General features: G+C 41.0%; 1 protein-coding gene across 1 annotated transcript in view; it reads left to right on the forward strand.

The window, feature by feature from the left end:
• asap2a (ArfGAP with SH3 domain, ankyrin repeat and PH domain 2a) overlaps positions 1 to 20,987 on the forward strand; it is a 228,661-nt gene that overhangs the window by 86,791 nt on the left and 120,883 nt on the right. Inside the window, exons 5-8 of the mRNA XM_072498751.1 lie at positions 6,170 to 6,219; positions 11,198 to 11,327; positions 12,996 to 13,081; positions 13,270 to 13,345. Coding sequence (XP_072354852.1) covers positions 6,170 to 6,219; positions 11,198 to 11,327; positions 12,996 to 13,081; positions 13,270 to 13,345 — 342 coding nt within the window. The remainder of the gene's footprint in view (positions 1 to 6,169; positions 6,220 to 11,197; positions 11,328 to 12,995; positions 13,082 to 13,269; positions 13,346 to 20,987) is intronic.

A 20,987-nucleotide genomic window follows, 5' to 3' on the forward strand; every position in this document is an offset into this window, starting at 1 on the left:
ATGAGAATGACTAGAGCGAGGGTAGGTCCGATCAAGGACAGTAGCGGGAGATTGTGTATTGAGTCTGAAGAGATAGGAGAGGTCTTGAATGAGTACTTTTCTTCTGTATTTACAAATGAGAGGGGCGATATTGTTGGAGAGGACAGTGTGAAACAGATTGGTAAGCTCGAGGAAATACTTGTTAGGAAGGAAGATGTGTTGGGCATTTTGAAAAACTTGAGGATAGACAAGTCCCCCGGGCCTGACGGGATATATCCAAGGATTCTATGGGAAGCAAGAGATGAAATTGCAGAGCCGTTGGCAATTATCTTTTCGTCCTCACTGTCAACAGGGGTGGTACCAGGGGATTGGAGAGTGGCGAATGTCGTGCCCCTGTTCAAAAAAGGGACTAGGGATAACCCTGGGAATTATAGGCCAGTTAGTCTTACTTCGGTGGTAGGCAAAGTAATGGAAAGGGTACTGAAGGATAGGATTTCTGAGCATCTGGAAAGACACTGCTTGATTAGGGATAGTCAGCACGGATTTGTGAGGGGTAGGTCTTGCCTTACAAATCTTATTGAATTCTTTGAGGAGGTGACCAAGCATGTGGATGAAGGTAAAGCAGTGGATGTAGTGTACATGGATTTTAGTAAGGCATTTGATAAAGTTCCCCATGGTAGGCTTATGCAGAAAGTAAGGAGGCATGGGATAGTGGGAAATTTGGCCAGTTGGATAACGAACTGGCTAACCGATAGAAGTCAGAGAGTGGTGGTGGATGGCAAATATTCAGCCTGGATCCCAGTTACCAGTGGTGTACCGCAGGGATCAGTTCTGGGTCCTCTGCTGTTTGTGATTTTCATTAATGACTTGGATGAGGGAGTTGAAGGGTGGGTCAGTAAATTTGCAGATGATACGAAGATTGGTGGAGTTGTGGATAGTAAGGAGGGCTGTTGTCGGCTGCAAAGAGACATAGATAGGATGCAGAGCTGGGCTGAGAAGTGGCAGATGGAGTTTAACCCTGAAAAGTGTGAGGTTGTCCATTTTGGAAGGACAAATATGAATGCGGAATACAGGGTTAACGGTAGAGTTCTTGGCATTGTGGAGGAGCAGAGAGACCTTGGGGTCTATGTTCATACATCTTTGAAAGTTGCCACTCAAGTGGATAGAGCTGTGAAGAAGGCCTATGGTGTGCTCGCGTTCGTTAACAGAGGGATTGAATTTAAGAGCCGTGAGGTGATGATGCAGCTGTACAAAACTTTGGTAAGGCCACATTTGGAGTACTGTGTACAGTTCTGGTCGCCTCATTTTAGGAAGGATGTGGAAGCTCTGGAAAAGGTGCAAAGAAGATTTACCAGGATGTTGCCTGGATTGGAAAGTAGGTCTTACGAGGAAAGGTTGAGGGTGCTAGGCCTTTTCTCATTCAAGCGGAGAAGGATGAGGGGCGACTTGATAGAGGTTTATAAGATGATCAGGGGAATAGATAGAGTAGACAGTCAGAGACTTTTTCCCCAGGTGGAACACACCATTACAAGGGGACATAAATTTAAGGTGAAAGGTGGAAGATATAGGGGGGATATCAGAGGTAGGTTCTTTACCCAGAGAGTAGTGGGGGCATGGAATGCACTGCCTGTGGAAGTAGTTGAGTCGGAAACATTAGGGACCTTCAAGCAGCTATTGGATAGGTACATGGATTACGGGAAAATGATCTAGTGTAGATTTATTTGTTTTTAAGGGCAGCACGGTAGCATTGTGGATAGCACAATTGCTTCACAGATCCATGGTCCCAGGTTCGATTCCGGCTTGGGTCATTGTCTGTGCGGAGTCTGCACGTCCTCCCCGTGTCTGCGTGGGTTTCCTCCGGGTGCTCCGGTTTCCTCCCACAGTCCAAAGATGTGTGGGTTAGGTGAATTGGCCAATGATAAATTGCCCTTAATGTCCAAATTGCCCTTGGTGTTGGGTGGAGGTGTTGAGTTTGGGTAGGGTGCTCTTTCCAAGAGCTGGTGCAGACTCAAAGGGCCGAATGGCCTCCTTCTGCACTGTAAATTCAATGATAATCTATGATTAATCTAGGACAAAGGTTCGGCACAACATCGTGGGCCGAAGGGCCTGTTCTGTGCTGTATTTTCTATGTTATGTTTGATCCATCTTCAGTTCTTCACGCAGTCCTTCGCTTGCTTGCTGGCCAGGCAGCTACAAAATGGAGGAAGCTCTCCTCAGTAATTTTGTCATGACGTAAGTGTACTGGGCGCGCGACCTGATCTCTGTCGCCGCTTCTGGCGGGTAGATAAATTGATTTTCAATTATTTTTTTTTTTAAAATCTGCTCCTGGAACAGAGTGCCGGCGTACTGAAAGGGTGGTGCCCTGCTGGGCTCCGAGCCTGCATATTGCTACATCGGCATGCCCGGCCGGCCGGCATACTTGAGAGCTGGTCGCAGCCAGCATTTGTTAAAAGCCCGTCGCAGCCGTTGGGCACTTCCTCCCCCAATCGGAAATGCTGAGACCGATTGCTCTGCGGGCCTCCCGACACCCGGTCGCGACCCTGAATTTGAAAATGTCTGCTCTATACATTCGTCAACATTTTTCAAAAAACAATTTAGTCATGGAAGATCTGCTCTTCAAATGCCTGTCCAAAAAGGACAACAGCAGTATAGAACAGTTTAATGATTGCAGGGTCTACTTGAAAAGATTTTAATTTTCTGAAGTAGCATAATTGTGTATGTACCTCAGCCACCACAGCTTTACACTGTGGTCCCTCCATTTCAACTTATCTATCACTATGCACGTAATTATTTCAATGGCCACATCATGAATCTTCACAGGAAGGTTAGCTGGATTTTTCTTAATGTCTAGAACTAATTCTTTCTTCTTGTTTTCATTCAGTTTAAGAAAGTTGTATAATTGACCATTATGTGAACTTCTCCACCAAGTTTCCTTGAGACCCACAAGGATCACTATGTTCTCCATATAATAGATGTGCAAGTTATTGCCCAATTGGAATTATTCTTCCAGCCTCCAAGGTAGAATATAAAATGAAGAAAATCAAACAACACGGAATATTGCACTCGATGAAATAAGCAATTTAATTTAGTCTGTTGAGGTTTTTCTAGTGGTCTTTCCAATCAAGTCATGTCTAGATTTACCTATTAAGCAGTGACCCTTTTTTAGAACTAGTGCCATCCAGGTCAATGAACAAATCGCTTTGTCAGATTCTTAAGATCATAAATAAGAAACAAATTTGGGTGATGGAATGCTTAGTGTAAGTGCTTTGTGCTCTTGATCATTGATTTGAAATTACTCCATCGTAGAGCAGTAATTGGATTTGCTTTCAAGTGAGTATATTTAGACGAGTGAGTTCACATTATGACCAAGTTATCACAGTTTCTTTTCTTTAAAAGGTAGGATTTGGTTGAATATGAAAATATTACGTCTGTATTGTATTGGAGTACACATGAAAAATGAGCAGGTGCAGACCATATGGCCCTTTGAGCCTGCTCCGCCTTATACAATCACAGCTGATCTTCTGCCTCAAACCCACTGCTCATTAAATAGTGCTTGTGCTCCTGATTAACCATATAGGCAAGAATTAATTCATTGTTCCATCTTATTTTCCATGTGTTAATATGTTCATTTTGTTTTTGAAGACATTCGTTCTGTTTACCAGACATTGTTTATTGTCTTTGGTTGATTTGCATTTCTTCCTTATACAGTGTAGTAGTATTTGATAGGGATGGAAAATCTATTCCTTTTAGTCAGAGTGCAGCATTGAGGAAAGTGGTCGTTGTTGGGGTGGACAGCAGGATGGGACTAAAATGAAAGCTGTGCACTTGAGAGGAAACCAAAGGTTATAATCTTTTAGGCAACCTGTTATCCTTTTGCAGCAAAAAATGTCAAAGAAACAAACAATTCATTTCTGGATTGAAATTTTAATTTGCCATTCTCCACAGAGAAATTAAGATAACAGAATTAAAGATCATCATAGTAATTATTTTGATAGCAATTGTAATAGAGAGTGCAGTAGATTAGCAAGGATATTTAGGTTTTCTTTTTGGTCTGTGTGAAATGAAAGGTCTTATGCCATCTGATCACTAGAATTGTAAATTTGTGTTCTGTGAATATATTTTGCTTATTGAAAAATAACATCTTAAGTAGGTTTATTTGACAAGCCACCAGAAACTGCTTTCAATTTTGCAATCTCCTTGGGCTGAGTGGAGTTCCTAATTTTCTGTTGTCACTTGTCAATTGGAGTGATTCATGGATGTTCTATCTGCAAACATGCATTAACACAGTGGCATATATTAAATGTTTTATACATTTTCATGAGGAAACAATTAAATGTCGACTGTTTAAAAGCATAACATGACAGATGTTAGCAGCTGTTTTAACATAGGGCAATTTTCTCCAGAGTAGATTTGTGAGAATTCAAATTTGGACTTGAACAGAATGTATTTTAGCTTTGACCTCTAATTACCCATATAAATAAAAAAAGTAGGGAAATTAATTTCACTGTGTGCATGCAAGCTCAAGAAGAACAGAAATGTTTAACCCTAATTTTTCTGACCAATTCTATTTGAAATAGAGCAGCATTACATTTTCAGACCACTTTTGAGTGTTTTTAAAAATTAATTATTGCACGGTTTGTGTGCGTCACTTGTTGCCCTTTCCAAAGTGCCCTTGAGAATGTGGTGTTGAGCTGTCAGCTTTAACTGCTGCAGTCCATGTGATAGGGATACACCACAGAGTTGTTAATTTTGAGTCAGGATGGTACAAACCCCCCCCCCCCCCCAACACACACACACACACACACACACACACACACAAATGTATTGCAGTCATTGCATTTAGAAAATATTCACTGCCTAGTGAAATTATTTATTGGACTTTTGTTTCCCTTTGCCCTGCCAGTCATAAATTATATACAAGGAAATTGATACAAGGGTCTTTCTATCTTACCAAATGAAATAAAGCCAAGTGCAGACGTTATGACCCCCTCGGGTCTGCTCAGCCATTCAGTGCGATCATGGCCAAAGATCAAATTTAACAGCACTTTGCCGACTGCTCCCCATATCCTTTGATTTCCTGAAAGACCAACGATCAGTCCATCTCAACCATAAATTATTCAACGATGGCCTATCCACAATATAATACTCTCAAGTGTGCCCTCACCAACCACTCTACAATTGTAGCAAGACTTCTCGACTCTTGTACTCCAATCCCCTTGCAATAAAGGCCTACTTACTACTTACCGTCCAAATTGTTTGCTGTACCTGCAAGCTAATGTGTTGTGTCCGTTTTACATCCCTATGAACAACATTAAAGGTTTCACACCTTTTTATAAAATAAAAAAAATCTGCTTTTTTTACCACCAAAGTGAATAATCTTAGACTTCCCCACATTGTTGTTATATGTCTCCTTGTTGCCCATCATTTAAACTGTCTATAATTGCTTTTCAGCCTCTTTGCATCCTCTTCACAGATTACATTTCTACCTAACTTTATATCCATGATGTGGAGATGCCGGCTCTGGACTGGGGTGGGCACAGTAAGAAGTCTTGCAACACCAGGTTAAAGTCCAAAAGCTCCGAAAGCTAGTGATTCGAAGCAAACCTGTTGGACTTTTAACTGGTGTTGTAAGACTTCTAACTTTATATCATCAGCAAATTTAAATAAATTACTCTTGGTGTCTTTGTCCAAGCCATTAATATAGATTGTAAGTAGCTGAGGCCCTTGCACTGATCCTTAATGCCACTCCACTAGTCACAGCATGTCAACTTTAAACTTCTCAATTTCCCTACTCCTTGCTTCCTGTTCAGTAACCAGACTGCTATTCATGCTAATAGATTACTGAACCCCATGAACCCTTATCTTGTGTATTACGCTTTTGTGTGGCTCCTTCTCCAATGCCTTTCGGAAATCCAACCCTGCATCTACTGGTTCATCTTTATCTTCCCTACTAGTTACATACTCAGAAAATCTAATAAATTTGTTATGCAAGATTTCCCTTTCGTAAAACCCTATTGACTGTGTGATCATAACATGATTTTCAAAGTGCATTGTTAAGACTTCCTTAATAATATATCTAGCATTTTCCTGATTACCATTGTCAGGCTAAGTGGCCTGAAGTTTCCTGTTTTCTCTCTCCCACCTTTTTGAATCATACATTTTCTAACTTTTGTACTGCATTCATCTATAGGATCTTAAGAAACCGTTTGATAAAGCCTGGAAGGACTATGAAACAAAAGTGTAAGTTTTGGATTTTTTTTTCCAGTCCAAAGTTATTTATTTGCTGTTCTGTAATAAGCACCATACATGGGTGTTGAACAGAAATTGCAACATTTGATTTATTGTTTTTTTTTTTAAAACAATGTTTTTGTAATTGAGGATGAAAGCGGTGTTGATCAATCATGATTTAGTAACAGTGCTTTTATGAAGTGCGATTTTGAAATAAATCTGTAAATGGCCTGTTCAGAATGACATTTCTTGGACTTCATGGCAGATAGTGAGAAACAAATACAGAGGGGTAGGGGACCAATGAATAAATTATTAAACATTTCTTTTTAATTCTAAGATAGTGAAAGGATAGAAAATTCTGCTCTTTCAATTATATTTTCCATTTCATGCAATTTATTGATTGTTCGTTAGTTCTACTAAGTCAGAGAGATTAATCCGAGAAAGTGATGTTTTAATAAACTTTACATTGAGCTATTTTGGGGGTGAATGGCTGGATGTGAAGCCTTTATCTCTCTGAATGGTACAGAATTTACATAACTCAGTTGGTCCCCATTTTTGTTTAAAGCACCAAGACAACAATTTAGGATCAAGTACAATTTTGAGTACACCTATTCTGAACTAGTTTTAAATGTTTTACTTTAAAGAATTTATGTGAGTGACGTACAATTATTTTGCAAGTATTTATTCTAAGTATTGTTATTGATAGAGGAACAATGGTGTTTTTTTACTTATAAAGCATTCATCATAGTTTGCTTGTGGCTTTACTATTCAAAATCATTTTGAAGTTTGCTGAATTGATGTTTTAAATCTTAAAATATGGTGGTTTGTTCATGTTTAATGTGTTTATAACTATATTCATTTTCCTGATTCATTCTCCAAAACAAATTTATGCACTCCTTTTTTCTAATAACTAGCCGAACCTCCCAGACCACTGTCACTTTCAGACTTTGTTATACTGCAGCAATTTGCTAGGTAACCTTTCCACACAACCAATTAGCATTTATATACATCTTTCATGACTGCATACCCTTAGACAATATTTTTGCAGTAGTAGATAACGTACTAGCTGATTGAGGGATAAATATTGGGCAGGTCATTAAGGAAACTATCCTAGTTCTCTGTGAAATTATGTTTTCATTGGCGGGTATTTTATTTTAAAGTTCAGCTGATTTTTGTTCTTTAGCACTTGAGCCCAATTTGAGATGCGTAGGCGACCAATTAATGGCCACTTTGCGACACCCTCCTACCGCCACAGGACCTGGGCAGCACTAACTGTCCCTGATACTACTGGGAAAACTGGGCGGACAAAGGGAGAGAGGTGTGCCTACTTTTCGGGCTCCCTGTGCCCATTGGAGTCCTCACAATGGAAAATAGCAGCCAATGCCTCAGTGGAAGAATTGTGCGTAGAGTCATAGAGTTTTTACAGCATGGAAAGAGGTCCATCGTGTTTGCACCGGCCATCAAGCACCTATCTGCTCTAATCGCATTTTCCAGCACCTGGCCCGGAGCCTTGTGCACTATGGCATTTTAAAGTGCTCATCTAAATACTGTCTCTTAAATTTGAGCGTTTCTGCCTCTATCGCCCTTTCAGGCAGTGAGGTCCAGATTCCACCCACCCTCCAGGTGGAAGTTTTTCCTCCCATCTCCTTTAATAGGGCGTCACGGTAGCACAGTGGATAGCACTGTTGCTTCACAGCACCAGGAACCCGGGTTCGATTCCCAGCTTGGGTCGCTGTCTGAGCGGAGTCTGCAAGTTCTCCCCATGACTGTGTGGGTTTCCTCCGGGTGCTCTGGTTTCATCCCACAAGTCCCGAAAGAAGTGCTTGTTAGGTGAATTGAACATTCTGAATTCTCCCTCAGTGTACCCGAGCAGGCGCCGGAATGTGGTGACTAGGTGATTTTTGCAGTAACTTCATTGCAGTTTTAATTAATGTAAGCCTACTTGTGACAAGAATAAAGATTATTGTTATTATTAAACTTCTTTCTCCTTGCCTTAAATCTGTGTCCCCTGGTTATTGACCCTTCCGTTAGGCGAAAAGTTCCATCCTATCCACCCTATCAATGCCCCTCATAATTTTATACACTTGAATCGGGTTTTCAATCTTCTCTGCTCCAAGGAAAACAACTCGGCCTATTTGTCTTTCTTGATAGCTGAAACACTCCGGCTCAAGCAACATCCTGGTAAACCTTCTCTGCGCCTCTCCATTGCAATCACTTCTATCGTATAGCGTGGTGACCAGAACTGTGCACAGTACTCCAGTTGTGACCTAACAAACATTTTATACAGCTCCATCATAATCTCCCTGTTCTTATATTCTATACCTTGGCTAATGAAAGCAAGTAACCTAAATGCCTTCTTAACCACCCTATTTACCTGCTCTGCTGTCTTTAGGAATCTATGGACATGCACACCATGTATGTCCTAAGGCAGACAATTGATTGTATATTCCCTTGCCTTGTTAGTACTTCCAAAATACATTCCCTCACCCTTTTCAGGGTTAAATTCCATTTGCCTCTGTTCTGCCCATCTAACTCTCCTGTCTATATTGTCCTGTAATATAAGGCTTTCCTTCTCACTATTTATCTCACCACTATTTTTTGTGTCATCTGCGAATTTACTGATCATACCTCCGACATTCACATCCAGATCATTAATGTACACTACAAACAGCAAAGGACCCAGCACTGATCCTTGTGGAACACCACTGGGCACAGGCTTCCAGTCGCAAAAACAACCGTCATCCTCTGCCTCCTACCACTAAGCTAATTTTGGACCCACTTTACCAAATTGCCCTGAATCATGTGTGCTCTTACCTTCTTGACCAGTCTCCCATGCTGGACATTGCCAAAAATCTTACTGAAGTCCATGTCGACTACACCAACTGCACTACGTTTATCTACACATCTAGTCATCTCCTCGAAAAATTCAATCAAATTGTGAGACATGATCTCCCTTTGACAAAGCCATGCTGACTATCCTTGATTAATCCCTGCTTACCCAGGTGGAGATTAATTCTGTCCCTCAGAATTTTTCCCAATAGTTTCCCTACCACGGAAGTTAAAACTCACTGGCCTGCAATTTCCTGGTGTGTCCCTACCACCCTTCTTGAACCACATTAGCTGTTCTATAGCCAGAGAAGATTTGAAAATTATTGTCAGAGCCTCTGCAATCCCCTCCCTTGCCTCCCACAGCAGCCTGGGATGCATCTCCTCTGAGCCTGTGAGATCCATCCACTTTTAAGCCAGCTAAAACTGTTAATGCCTCCTCCCCATAATGTTGATTTTTTTTTTCCAAGTACATCGCAGTTTCCTTCCCTGATATCTGTACCTATGTCTTTCTTCTCCATAGTAAACAGAGATGCAAAGTACTAATTTAAAACCTCACCCATGTCTTCTGGCTCCACACACTGATCGCCGCGATGGTCCCTAATGGGCCCTACTCTTTCCCTGGTCATCCTCTTATCCTAATATACTTAACCACCAGTGGTTTTTCATGCCCCTTCTTTGCTCTCCTAATTAATTTTTTTAAGTAACCCTTGCACTTTCTATACTCCTCTCGGGCTTCTGCTGTTTTCAGCCCTCGGTACCTGCTATACATCTCCCTTTATTTCTTATCCAACCCTGGCTACATCCAGGGTTCTGTGGACATTTTGGTACCACCCTTCACCTTTATGAGAACATGTTGGCCCTTTACTCTCTTTCCTTTTTGAATGAATAACACTCTTTTCAAGTAGTTGCTCCCTTCAACTTTGGACAGATCCTGTCTTATCCCATTAAAATTGACCTTCCCCAATTTTGTTCTGAACCTTTATTTTCAGTCCATCTTTGTCCCTTTCCATAACTATCTTAAATCCTACTGAGTTATGCTCACTGTCACTAAAATGCTTCCCCATGGAAACTTCTAACACCTGCCCAGCTTCATTCCCTAAAACTAGGTCCAGCACTGATCTCTCCCTTGTAGGATTATCTGCGTACTGGCATAAAAAGCTCTCCTGGATGTATTTTAAGAATTTTGCCCCCTCTAAGCCTTTAACACTTTGACTTTCCCAGTTAATATTGGGGAAATTGAAATCCACTATTATTATCCTGTTATTTTCACATTTCTCTGAGATTTGCCGACATATTTTCCCTTCTATCTCTCCCTGATTGTTTGGGGGCCAATAGTACACTCTGAGCAATGTAATTTCCCCCTTGTTTCTAAGTTCTACACATATGGCCCCATTTGAGGAACCTTTTCAGATATCACAACCCCCCCCCCCCCCCATTGCAGTCATTTACTCCTTGATCAATATCGTGACGCCACTTCCTCTTTTACAACCCCTCCGAGTGTCGCCGTATTGAGCTACAAGTCCTGCCCATCCCTCAATCATGTCTCTGTGAAAGCAATAATATCATATTCTCATGGATTAATCAACACCCTAAACTCATCTGCCTTACTTACAAGACTCCTTGCATTAAAATACATGCCACCCAGCCTTGCCATACTACTCCCTTGTGCCTTAGCTTTTCTATAATCACTCTGCCTTCCAGACTGACTTGTTTTTTCTTCTATATTGGCGGTGCATCACCCTCCACTCTACCTCCACTCCATATCTCAACCCCATGCCAAATTATTTAAAACCCCTCCCAACAGCACGAGCAAAAATCCCCGCAAGGTTGTTAGCCCTGTTCCGGTTCAAGCCTTGAAAACCCTGGTGTTGTAGATTTCTTTTGAGGAAGTGACAGATAATGGTGGACAGGCAAAGTGAAGTGGATGTGGTGTATATTGACTTTCTAATGTATGGTAATATGTGTACTTTGAGTGAAAGTTATGGAAAACCATAAGGATTTAGGAGTTCAGAATCACAAGGCAGAGTCCGCATATCAAAGTCAATGGAGTCAATTAAAATATCTGCCTTTAAGGATTTACTGATGTGTGGGGTTTAAAGGTTAAACTGGAAAAATGTAATCTCATTATAATATGACTGCACTAATATTGTTTTGTTTGCAGTACAAAAATTGAAAAGGAGAAAAAAGAACACGCCAAACAACATGGTATGATCCGTACAGAAATAAGTGGAGCAGAAATTGCTGAAGAAATGGAGAAGGAGCGGAGATTCTTTCAGTTACAAATGTGTGAGGTAAATTAATTGGAGTAATTGTGTCAGGTTTGAGCAGGATATGTAATTAGGAGATTTTTTTGGTCAGCCATTGCTGTAATTTCCGTGGCTGCTTGTGTTTTTTCTGTCTTTACCTATCAGATTATATTTTGAAGCTGCTGATTTTAAAATCAAAAACAATATTACTGTCTTGAGATTAAATGAATCTTATTTGCATGCAGCTTCTGGTTACATGCCTTAAAGTAAGTTTGTATGCAGCCTAAAAGTAAATTTTAGTCATGTACAGTTTGTCCAAAGTTTATATAATTTAAGCTTCATCACAAACAGAAAGGAATATATCACAAGTCCACTGCTTACTCCCTAGGGCAGATCTCAGTCTATGGAGTTCACTTACGCCTAGGAGTGCAGCAATTTGGACTAAATTAGCTGCCCTTTGGCAATTGCATTCTTTCCTCTTAGAAGGCTATTGGTTTGCAAATCACAGCGGCGACAAATCAATGGAGTATTTTATTGTTTGAAGTGGCATCTTTGAGATGGAACATTAATCCAAGGCTCTCTTAGATGAACTTAGAAGATCCCTGACACTAGTTTGCAGAAGAGTTGTGTTTTGACCAAACTTTATCCTCCAAACATCAATAAACATAGATTATTTGGTTGTTATCACGTTGTAAAGTTTGTAAGGGAATTGGCTGCCTCTTTTCCTGCATTACAGCAGTGACTACATTTCATTCGGTATAAAATACTTTGCAATGTCATGAGGTTTTGAAGGGCATTTTATAAACATTATTTTATTTTTTGTTTTTGTTCTTTTCTTTCTGCTCTTTTCTCTCAGGACCGCGAAATGCCAGGTTTTCATTCAGATTCCTGCCAGTTGCTGATTTCCACGGAGGCTTGGGCTGGGAATTGCTATGATTTTCTTTAATGATTTTCTGTAATGAATCTAGTATACAGGTTGGCACAGCCACACAGTAGGACCCACCTTGGTTGCTGATGTGGCTCCCACGTAAATTCCAGTAACTTGGCAGGAATAATTGGGCTGAACTTGAATAAAATTAATAATATCCCTGCCTTGTGGTGGTGACTGCAAATACTATCCTCAGTGGGTGCTCAAGATATACCCATGATTGTATAAATTGAGACCTTTCCCCGATCTCCGATACTTCTATTCTTTCATGCGATGTGAGCTTCACTGGCAAGGCCAGTATTTATTGCTCATCCCTGATTGTCTTGAGAAGATGGTGATGAGCCATCATCTTGAACCACTGCAGTCCATCAGATACACTCACAGTCCTGTTAGGAAGGGAGTTCCAGGATTTTGTTCCAGCAGAATCGAGAATGAAAGTTACAGGCACTCGCTCTCTTGTATTTCTGATGAGCAAGGATTTTCAGCCCCACATCTTATTTTTTTAAGAAATGCTGATAAATCCATATATTCAGGTGTATTAATGTACCAAGCTTTGGATCATTTTCTTAGTAAATCTGCTGACCAACACGCAGTTAACTTTTATTATTTGTAATGCACCATTCGCAAATGTTGACTTTAAATTAAAGTTCTCATCTTGTGTAGGTACACTTGCAGGTGCTACCAGAAACAGCAGATGTAACCTTTCTTGAGAATTGTTTGTTGCTTTTTTTCCTTGAATGTTGAATCTTTCTGAATGTCCTGCTTCAAATATATTTTTTATATAGTATTTGCTTAAAGTCAACGAAATCAAGATTAAGAAAGGTGTTGATTTACTCCAGAACCTGATTAAATATTTCCATGCACAATGCAAGTAAGTTTGCTTTTCCCTTTTTCTCAAAAAATTGTAACTGTATTGATTACATGTTGAATTCTGTTAATATAATTTATGCAGTTTTATATCTAAAATCTGTCACCTGTTCAGTCAGTTTATTACATTGCCATGCAGATAATTTATATTTAAGATGAATGTTGCATTCCAGTTTAACTATTTAGTAACAGTTTCTTTCAGGATGGCTTGAAGGCTGTAGAAAGTTTAAAACCTTCCATGGAAAAGCTGGCAACAGATTTGCATGCTGTAAGTGCAATTATTACTGTGATTAAAACTGTGTCTGTCTATTGGGGAAGTATGCAAATTACTCTTGTTCATTCATACAGTCATTACCTCTGGACTTGACTACTCCAATATATTCCTGGCTGGACTCCCACATTCTACCCTCTGTTAACTTGAGGTCAACCAAAACCCTGCTGCTATATCTTAACTTGTAGAAAGTCCCATTTCCCGATCATCCCTGTGCTTTTTGGTCTACACTGGCTCCTGGACAAGCAACATCTTGATTTTAAAATTCTCTGCCATGTTTTCAAATCCCTCCCTGGCCTTACCTCTTTATACTTCCAGCGTCACAAATCTCTTGAGATATTCCACTGCTGAAATGCTGACTTCTTGTACATAGCCAATTTTAATCAAGCTAATATTCGCTGTGCCTAGAATTGTATAGGCCCCAAGCTCTGGAATGTCCCTCTATTTCTCTACCTCACTTTCCTCCCTCAAACATGACCTGTTATCTACATTTTTGGCCAAGCTTTTCATCATCTAACTTAATATCTCCTAATGAGGACTGATGGAAATGAGATGATTGTTATCACTAAGGAGGCAGTGATGGCCAAGCTAATGGGCTAAAGGTAGACAAGTCTCCTGGCCCTGATGGAATGCATCCCAGAGTGCTAAAAGAGATGGCTAGGGAAATTGCAAATGCACTAGTGATAATTTACCAAAATTCGCTAGACTCTGGGGTGGTCCCGGCAGATTGGAATTCCGCAAACGTGACAACACTGTTTAAAAAAAGGAGGTAGGCAGAAAGCGGGTAATTATAGGCTAGTTAGCTTAACTTTGGTAGTAGGGAAGATGCTGGAATCTATCATCAAGGAAGAAATAGCGAGGCATCTGGATGGAAATTGTCCCATTGGACAGGCGCAGCATGGGTTCATAAAGGGCAGGTCATGCCTAACTAATTTAGTGGAATTTTGTGAGGACATTACCAGTGCAGTAGACAATGGGGAGCCAATGGATGTGGTATATCTGGATTTCCAGAAACCTTTTGACAAAGTGCCACATAAAAGGTTGCTGCATAAGGTAAAGATGCATGGCGTTAAGGGTAAAGTAGTAGAATGGATAGAGGATTGGTTAATTAATAGAAAACAAAGAGTGGGGATTAATGGGTGTTCCTCTGGTTGGCAATCAGTAGCTAGTGGTGTCCCTCAGGGATCAGTGTTGGGCCCACAATTGTTCACAAGTTACATAGATGATTCGGAGTTGGGGACCAAGTGCAATGTGTCCAAGTTTGCAGACGACACTTAAGATGAATGGTAAAGCAAAAAGTGGATACTGGAAGTCTGCAGAGAGATTTGGATAGTTTAAGTGAATGGGCTAGTGTCTGGCAGATGGAATACAATGTTGACAAATGTGAGGTTATCCATTTTGGTAGAAATAACAGCAAAATGGATTATTATTTAAATGATAAAATATTAAAACATGCTGCTGTGCAGAGGAACCTGGGTGTCCTAGTGCACGTCGCAAAACATTGGTTTACAGGTGCAACAGGTGATTAAGAAGGTGAATGGAGTTTATCCTTCCTTGCTGGAGGGATGGAATTTAAGACTAGGGAGGTTATGCTGCAATTGTATAAGGTGTTAGTGAGGCCACACCTGGAGTATTGTGTTCAGTTTTGGTCTCCTTACCTGAGAAAGGACATACTGGCGCTGGAAGGTGTGCAGAGGAGATTCACTAGGTTAATCCCAGAGTTGAGGGGGTTGGATTACGAGGAGAGGTTGAGTAGACTGGGACTCGTTGGAATTTAGAAGGATGCGGGGGGGATCTTATAGAAACACATAAAATTATGAAGGAAATAGATAGGATAGATGCGGGCAGATTGTTTACACTGGTGGGTGAAAGCAGGGCATAGCCTCAAAATAAGGGGAAGTAGATTTAGGACTGAGTTTAGGAGGAACTTCTTCACCCAAAGGGTTGTGAATCTATGGAATTCCCTGCCCAGTGAAGCAGTTGAGGCTCCTTCATTAAATGTTTTCAAGATAAAGATAGATAGTTTTTTGAAGAATAAAGGAATAAAGGGTTATGGTGTTCGGATGGGAAAGTGGAGCTGAGTCCACAAAAGATCAGCCATGATCTCATTGAATGGCGGAGCAGCCTCGAAGGGCCAGGAGGCCTAGTCCTGCTCCTAGTTCTTATGCCATATTTTGTTTTATCGTGCTGTTATGAAACACCTTAGGATATTTTATTCCAATAAAGCTGCAATATAAATTTCAAGTTTATGTTGGTGTGATGGCGTAAGATATACAAGACCAAGGTGTGCAGGTCTCTGGTTTAATTTCTGGTTTCTGATGACCTCAACAGGCAACATTTTGTTCCTATAATTGACCTTGCTACAGTGAAGCAGAGGGAAGGGAAAAATTTGCTCTTGAACACTTTCCAATAGCTTTTGCTGTGAATACGCCTAAGTGAATTTCAGAACATGGTCAGGTTTGACCATGTTTTCCCTGCATGATTGAAGAACCTGGTGAGCCTCCAAGTCTGAAGTTTCTGCTTTGTTTGGTTTTAATCACACTCAAATACAAACATCATGGTTGCACCCGATTTTCTCAGGTTAGCTCCTTGCATGGATTCAGCTGTGGAATTTGAATGGGTAAAAGGGGTATACTAATTATAGAAATGCAAAGTTATATGCAAATGATATTTGAATTGGGGAGAATTAAAATGGAAGTATTACTAAAACTGACTTTTTTACATGCTGAAAGTCTTCGGTTACCCTCAAATAGCATTGCATTACATCACTAGCCTTTTCCACAGCTGAAGGACACTGAAAAATAAGTAAAAATAAAAGGAAAATTAACCCTTTGGCTTTGGAGGTGGAGGTAATATTGCAACAGATGATTATAAGACCATTGGTACCATGCACAGCACAAATTCCCCATGGCAAGCACTGCAACGTATCTCCAATTAGGTCAGCGTGATTTGCCATCTGATTGAATGTGGCCGCCTATACTGCATGATAGCAGCAGGGGTTTTGGAGCTCTGCATGTGTTTCTCTGTCCACTCAGGCCCTGATAAGACAGCTCCTGACAACCAATGCCAGATTGATGAGACAAGGCTGCTGAACTGCCATGTGTCATCTTGGTAGAAATGGACATCTTGACTATTGGATCTTAATTTTTTTTCCCCTTTGGTCAGCTAGTTGTCTTAATGCTGTCATGAAATTTACTAGCCACTGAATCAATAGCAACAACTTATTTAGTTCCTTTGACATACTAAAATGCCTCTAGTCGCTTCACATGAGTGTTATAAAGCAAGATTAGACACTGAGGCCCATAAGATATTAGGGCAGAGATCTAGGCATGGCCTCCAGTGGTGGAGGAATTAAAATTGCGGATGTTCAAGAGACTTGAATTAGCAGAGATATCTTGGAGATTTGTGCAACTCGAGGAATTTAGAGATGGGGAGAGGCAGAGACATGGAGGGATTTGAAAACAAGAAAGAGAATTTTAAAATTAAGGTGTTGCTTAACCAGGGACTAATGCAGGGTGAACGAACACGGGTTGATGGGTGTACATGACTTGCTGAAAGTTTTGAGCATTGGCAGTAAAGTTGTGAATAATCAAGTTTACGAAAGACAGAATATGGGAGGCTGGCCAGGACTGTATAGAATAATCAAGTCTAGTGGTAACAAAAGGTGGGGTGGAGTCAGTTGATGTTATAGGTCTTGTAATAGGCTGTCTTTGTGATCGTGAAAATACATGGTCTGAACTAGGAGTAGGCAATTCAGCCCCCCGAGTCTGCTCCACCATTCGGTACAATCATGGCTGATTTATTCTCGGCCTCAACTCCACTTTCCTGCTCGTTCTCCATAACCCTTCAATCCATTACTAATTAAAAACCTGTCTATCTCCTCAAATTTACTCAATGTCCCAGCATCCATTGCACTCTGGGATAGTGAGTTCCCCAGATCCACGACCGTTTGAGAGAAGTCATTTCTCCTTATCTCTGTTTTACATCTGCTACCACTTATCCTAAAACTATGACCTCTCGTTCTAGAATTCCCCACATGAGGAAGCATCTGCTCTACGTCTACTTTATCAATACCTTTTCTCATCTTGCATATCTCAATTAGATCTCCTCTCATTCTTCGAAACACGAGAGTATTGGCCTAAATTGTTCAATCTCTCTAATAAGACAAACCCCATATCTCTGGAATTAATCTAGTGAACCTCTTCTGAACTGCCTCTAATGAAACTCCATACCTCCTTAAATAAGGGGACCAAAACTGTACACACTACTCCAGATGCGGTCTCACCAATACTGTGTACAGTTGCAACAACACTTCCCTACTTTCATACTTTATTCTGTTAGCTTTAAAGGCCAAAATTCCATTTGCCTTCCTTATTACCTGCTGTACCTGCATGCTAGTTTTACCACTGCACCAAAACACTCAAGTTTCTCTCCATTTAGATAAGTTGCCTTTCCATTTTTCCAACCAAAATGGATCGCCTCACACTTATCCACGTTAAAGTCCATCTGCCACATTTTGGTCCACTCACCTAACCTATCTATATCCATTTGTAAGTTTCTTATTTACTCATTGCAATTTAGTATCCCACCTATTTTAGTGTAATTTGCAAATTTGGCTGTAGTACCTTTTATCCCTGCATCCAAATCATTAATATATCATAGATCATAGAATTTACAGTGCAGAAGGAGGCCATTCGGCCCATCAAGCCTGCACGGCTCTTTGAAAGAGCAGCCCACACCTCCACCCTATCCCCATAACCCAGTAACCCCACCCAACACTAAGGGCAATTTCGCATGGCCAATCCACCTAACCTGCACATCTTTGGACTGTGGGAAGAAACCGGAGCAGCCGGAGGAAACCCATGCACACACGGGGAGAACATGCAGACTCCGCACAGAGTGACCCAAGCCGGGAATCGAACCTGGGACCGTGGAGATGTGAAGCAATTGTGCTAACCACCATGCTACCGTGCTGCCCGTAATATCTTGTAAATAGTTGGAGTCTTGAGGACCGAATTCTCTGACACCTTACTCTCTGGAACCCCACTAGTTCGCCAATCCAAAAAGGACCGATTTATTCCAACTCTGCCTTCTGTCAGTTCGCCAGTCTTTTATCCAACATAATAAATTGCCCCTAACCCCATGTGTGTCTTAGTGTATTAACCTTTTGTGCGTCACCTTATCAAATGCCTTCTGAAAGTCCAGATATATTACAGGATTCCTATTATCCACTTAGCTTGTTACAGTTTCAAAGAATTCTAGAAAATTAGTCAAACATGATTTACCTTTCATAAACCACATTGACTCTGATGGATTTTGTAGTGACTTTCTAACTGTCTGTTGTTACTTAATAATGGATTCTAACAATTTCCCAGTGACCGATATTAAACTAATTAGTCTATAGTTTCCTACTTTCTGCCTCCCTCCCATTTTGAATAAGGGTGTTACAATTAGCATTTTTCCAATCCACTGGAACCTTTCCCGCATCCAAGGAATTTTCGGAATATTATAACCAATGGATTAACTATCCACTGCCACTTTCTTTGAGACCCAATGATGTAGGACATCAGGCCCTGGGGAAATTGTCTGCCTTCAATCTCAATAGTTTATTTAGTACCTTTTCCCTATTGATGATTGTTCTAAGTCCCTCCTTTTTTATTTCCTCTGCATTACCTGTTACCAATAGGATGGTACTAGTGTCCTCCACTGTGAAAACTGAGGCAACATATTGATTTAGGGACTCCGCCATTTCTGTGTTCCCCACTATTAACTCTCTGATCTATCCTCCAAGGGACCAACATTCACTTTAGCTACTCTCTTCCCTTTTAAATACTTAAAGCAGCTTTTGCTTTTTTTAAATATTTGACGCTGGTTTGCTTTCATAATTTACCGTTTCTCTTTTTATTATTTTTTTAGTAACCCTTTGTTGATCTTTAAAAGTTTCCCAATCTTCCAGCTTGCCACTGGTCGTTGCAATATGATATGCCTTAGTTTTTGTCTTTGTTACCTTTAACTTCCTTGCTTAGCCATGGATGTTTCTTCCTCCTCTTAGTCTTTCTTCTTTGGAATATATTTTAGTTGGGAGGAATTGAATACCTCCTTAAACAACTGCCACTACTTATCAACTGACTTACCTTTTAGTCTTCCTGCCCAATGCACTAGGGTCATATCTGTCCTCATGCCTATGCAATTTCCTTTGTTTAACTCCAGAAAGCTAGTGTGAGACTCAGCCTCAAACTGAATTTGAAATTCCAGCATGCCAAGATCACTCGTCTCTAGAGGATCCTTAACTATGAGGGCATTAATTAATCCCCCCTCATCTCTTGTTAGAAATTACACTTCAATTCCTGTTCAATCTCACAGTTGTCCATGGAGAAGGCTGGAGTCAATGGCTGGGGAACCATGTTTGTAGTGGAGGCTGAATTGGAATAGAAATATCTGTTCATCCAGTACTGGATGTTGGGCAAGGGGTTTCATAATTCCGAGATAATGGTAGGGTCGACAAAGCTGGTGGTTCGGGAGAAATGGGTGTTGTTAGTGTGTGTTTAGAAAGGTTGCTGAGGGGGCGGCATATGGCTCAGTGATTAGCACTGGGGCTGCGGACCCGGGTTTGAATCCCGTCCCTGGGTCACTGTCTGTGTGGAGTTTGCACATTCTCCCTATGCCTGCGTGGGTTTCACCCCCACAACCCAAAGATGTGCTGGTTAGGTGGATTGGCCACGCTAAATTGCTCCTTAATTGGAAAAGAAATATAATTGGCTACTCTTAAATTTTTAAAAAAGTTTGCTGAAGGACAAAATGTAGAGGAGAAATAGGAGGGGGTCAAGAATAGGTCCTTGAGGAATACCATAGGTGATGGTGCAGGTGTGGTAGGAAAAACCACTTCAGGTGATTCTCTTGCTATGATTAGACCCAAGAATGGAACCACTCAGCTGCAGTGTTGGAGGGGGATGGTGTCTCAAAGGCTGCAGACCAGGGTTCAAAATACATGGGGGCGGCACATAATTGGGGGTGACCAATGATAGAAAAGCCACCCTTGCATATGGAAGAAGCCGAATATGTGAGGACTGCATCTCGTCTACCCTTGCATGAGATGGGCTCAACTGCATCTTTACTAGAGTGTATCAGCAGCAAGCAAGGGAGAGAGCAGCCTGTGATTTGAGGAGCAGTGGGAAAGTGAGTGGCAGTGCATGAGCCTGAGCACCGGAGCAGCAATTGTGAGAGAGGCTCCAGGGTGTGAGGTGGGGAAGAGAGAGGGGCTCCGGGAAAGCAGGATTGCGGTTGGGAGAGCAACTGCAGGAAGGGAGATTGTCAGGAGCTGGAAAGTGGGGCTGCTGAGTGAGTATAGGGGGTGAGGGTACGACTGGGAAGTGGGGAAGCTTGTGTCTTTGTATCCTGCTCCTGAAAAATCTTTTAGGTTTTCTGCCTCTTTTAAAATCTGATGCTATATTGGTTCAGGAAATTAACATCCCCATTTAAAAAAAAAAAAATCTTTTTATTTTCCTCCTTTTTCACATTTTCTCCCAAATTTGCACCCACCAACAGTAAACAATAATCAGTAACAAATATGCCAATCCCCATATGAATAACAACTATCCCATCCTCCCACCAAACCCCAAACATTAGCCCGCATGTTCAC

Source organism: Scyliorhinus torazame, chromosome 4, assembly GCF_047496885.1.
Source record: "Scyliorhinus torazame isolate Kashiwa2021f chromosome 4, sScyTor2.1, whole genome shotgun sequence".
In the NCBI taxonomy this organism is placed as follows: domain Eukaryota; kingdom Metazoa; phylum Chordata; class Chondrichthyes; order Carcharhiniformes; family Scyliorhinidae; genus Scyliorhinus; species Scyliorhinus torazame.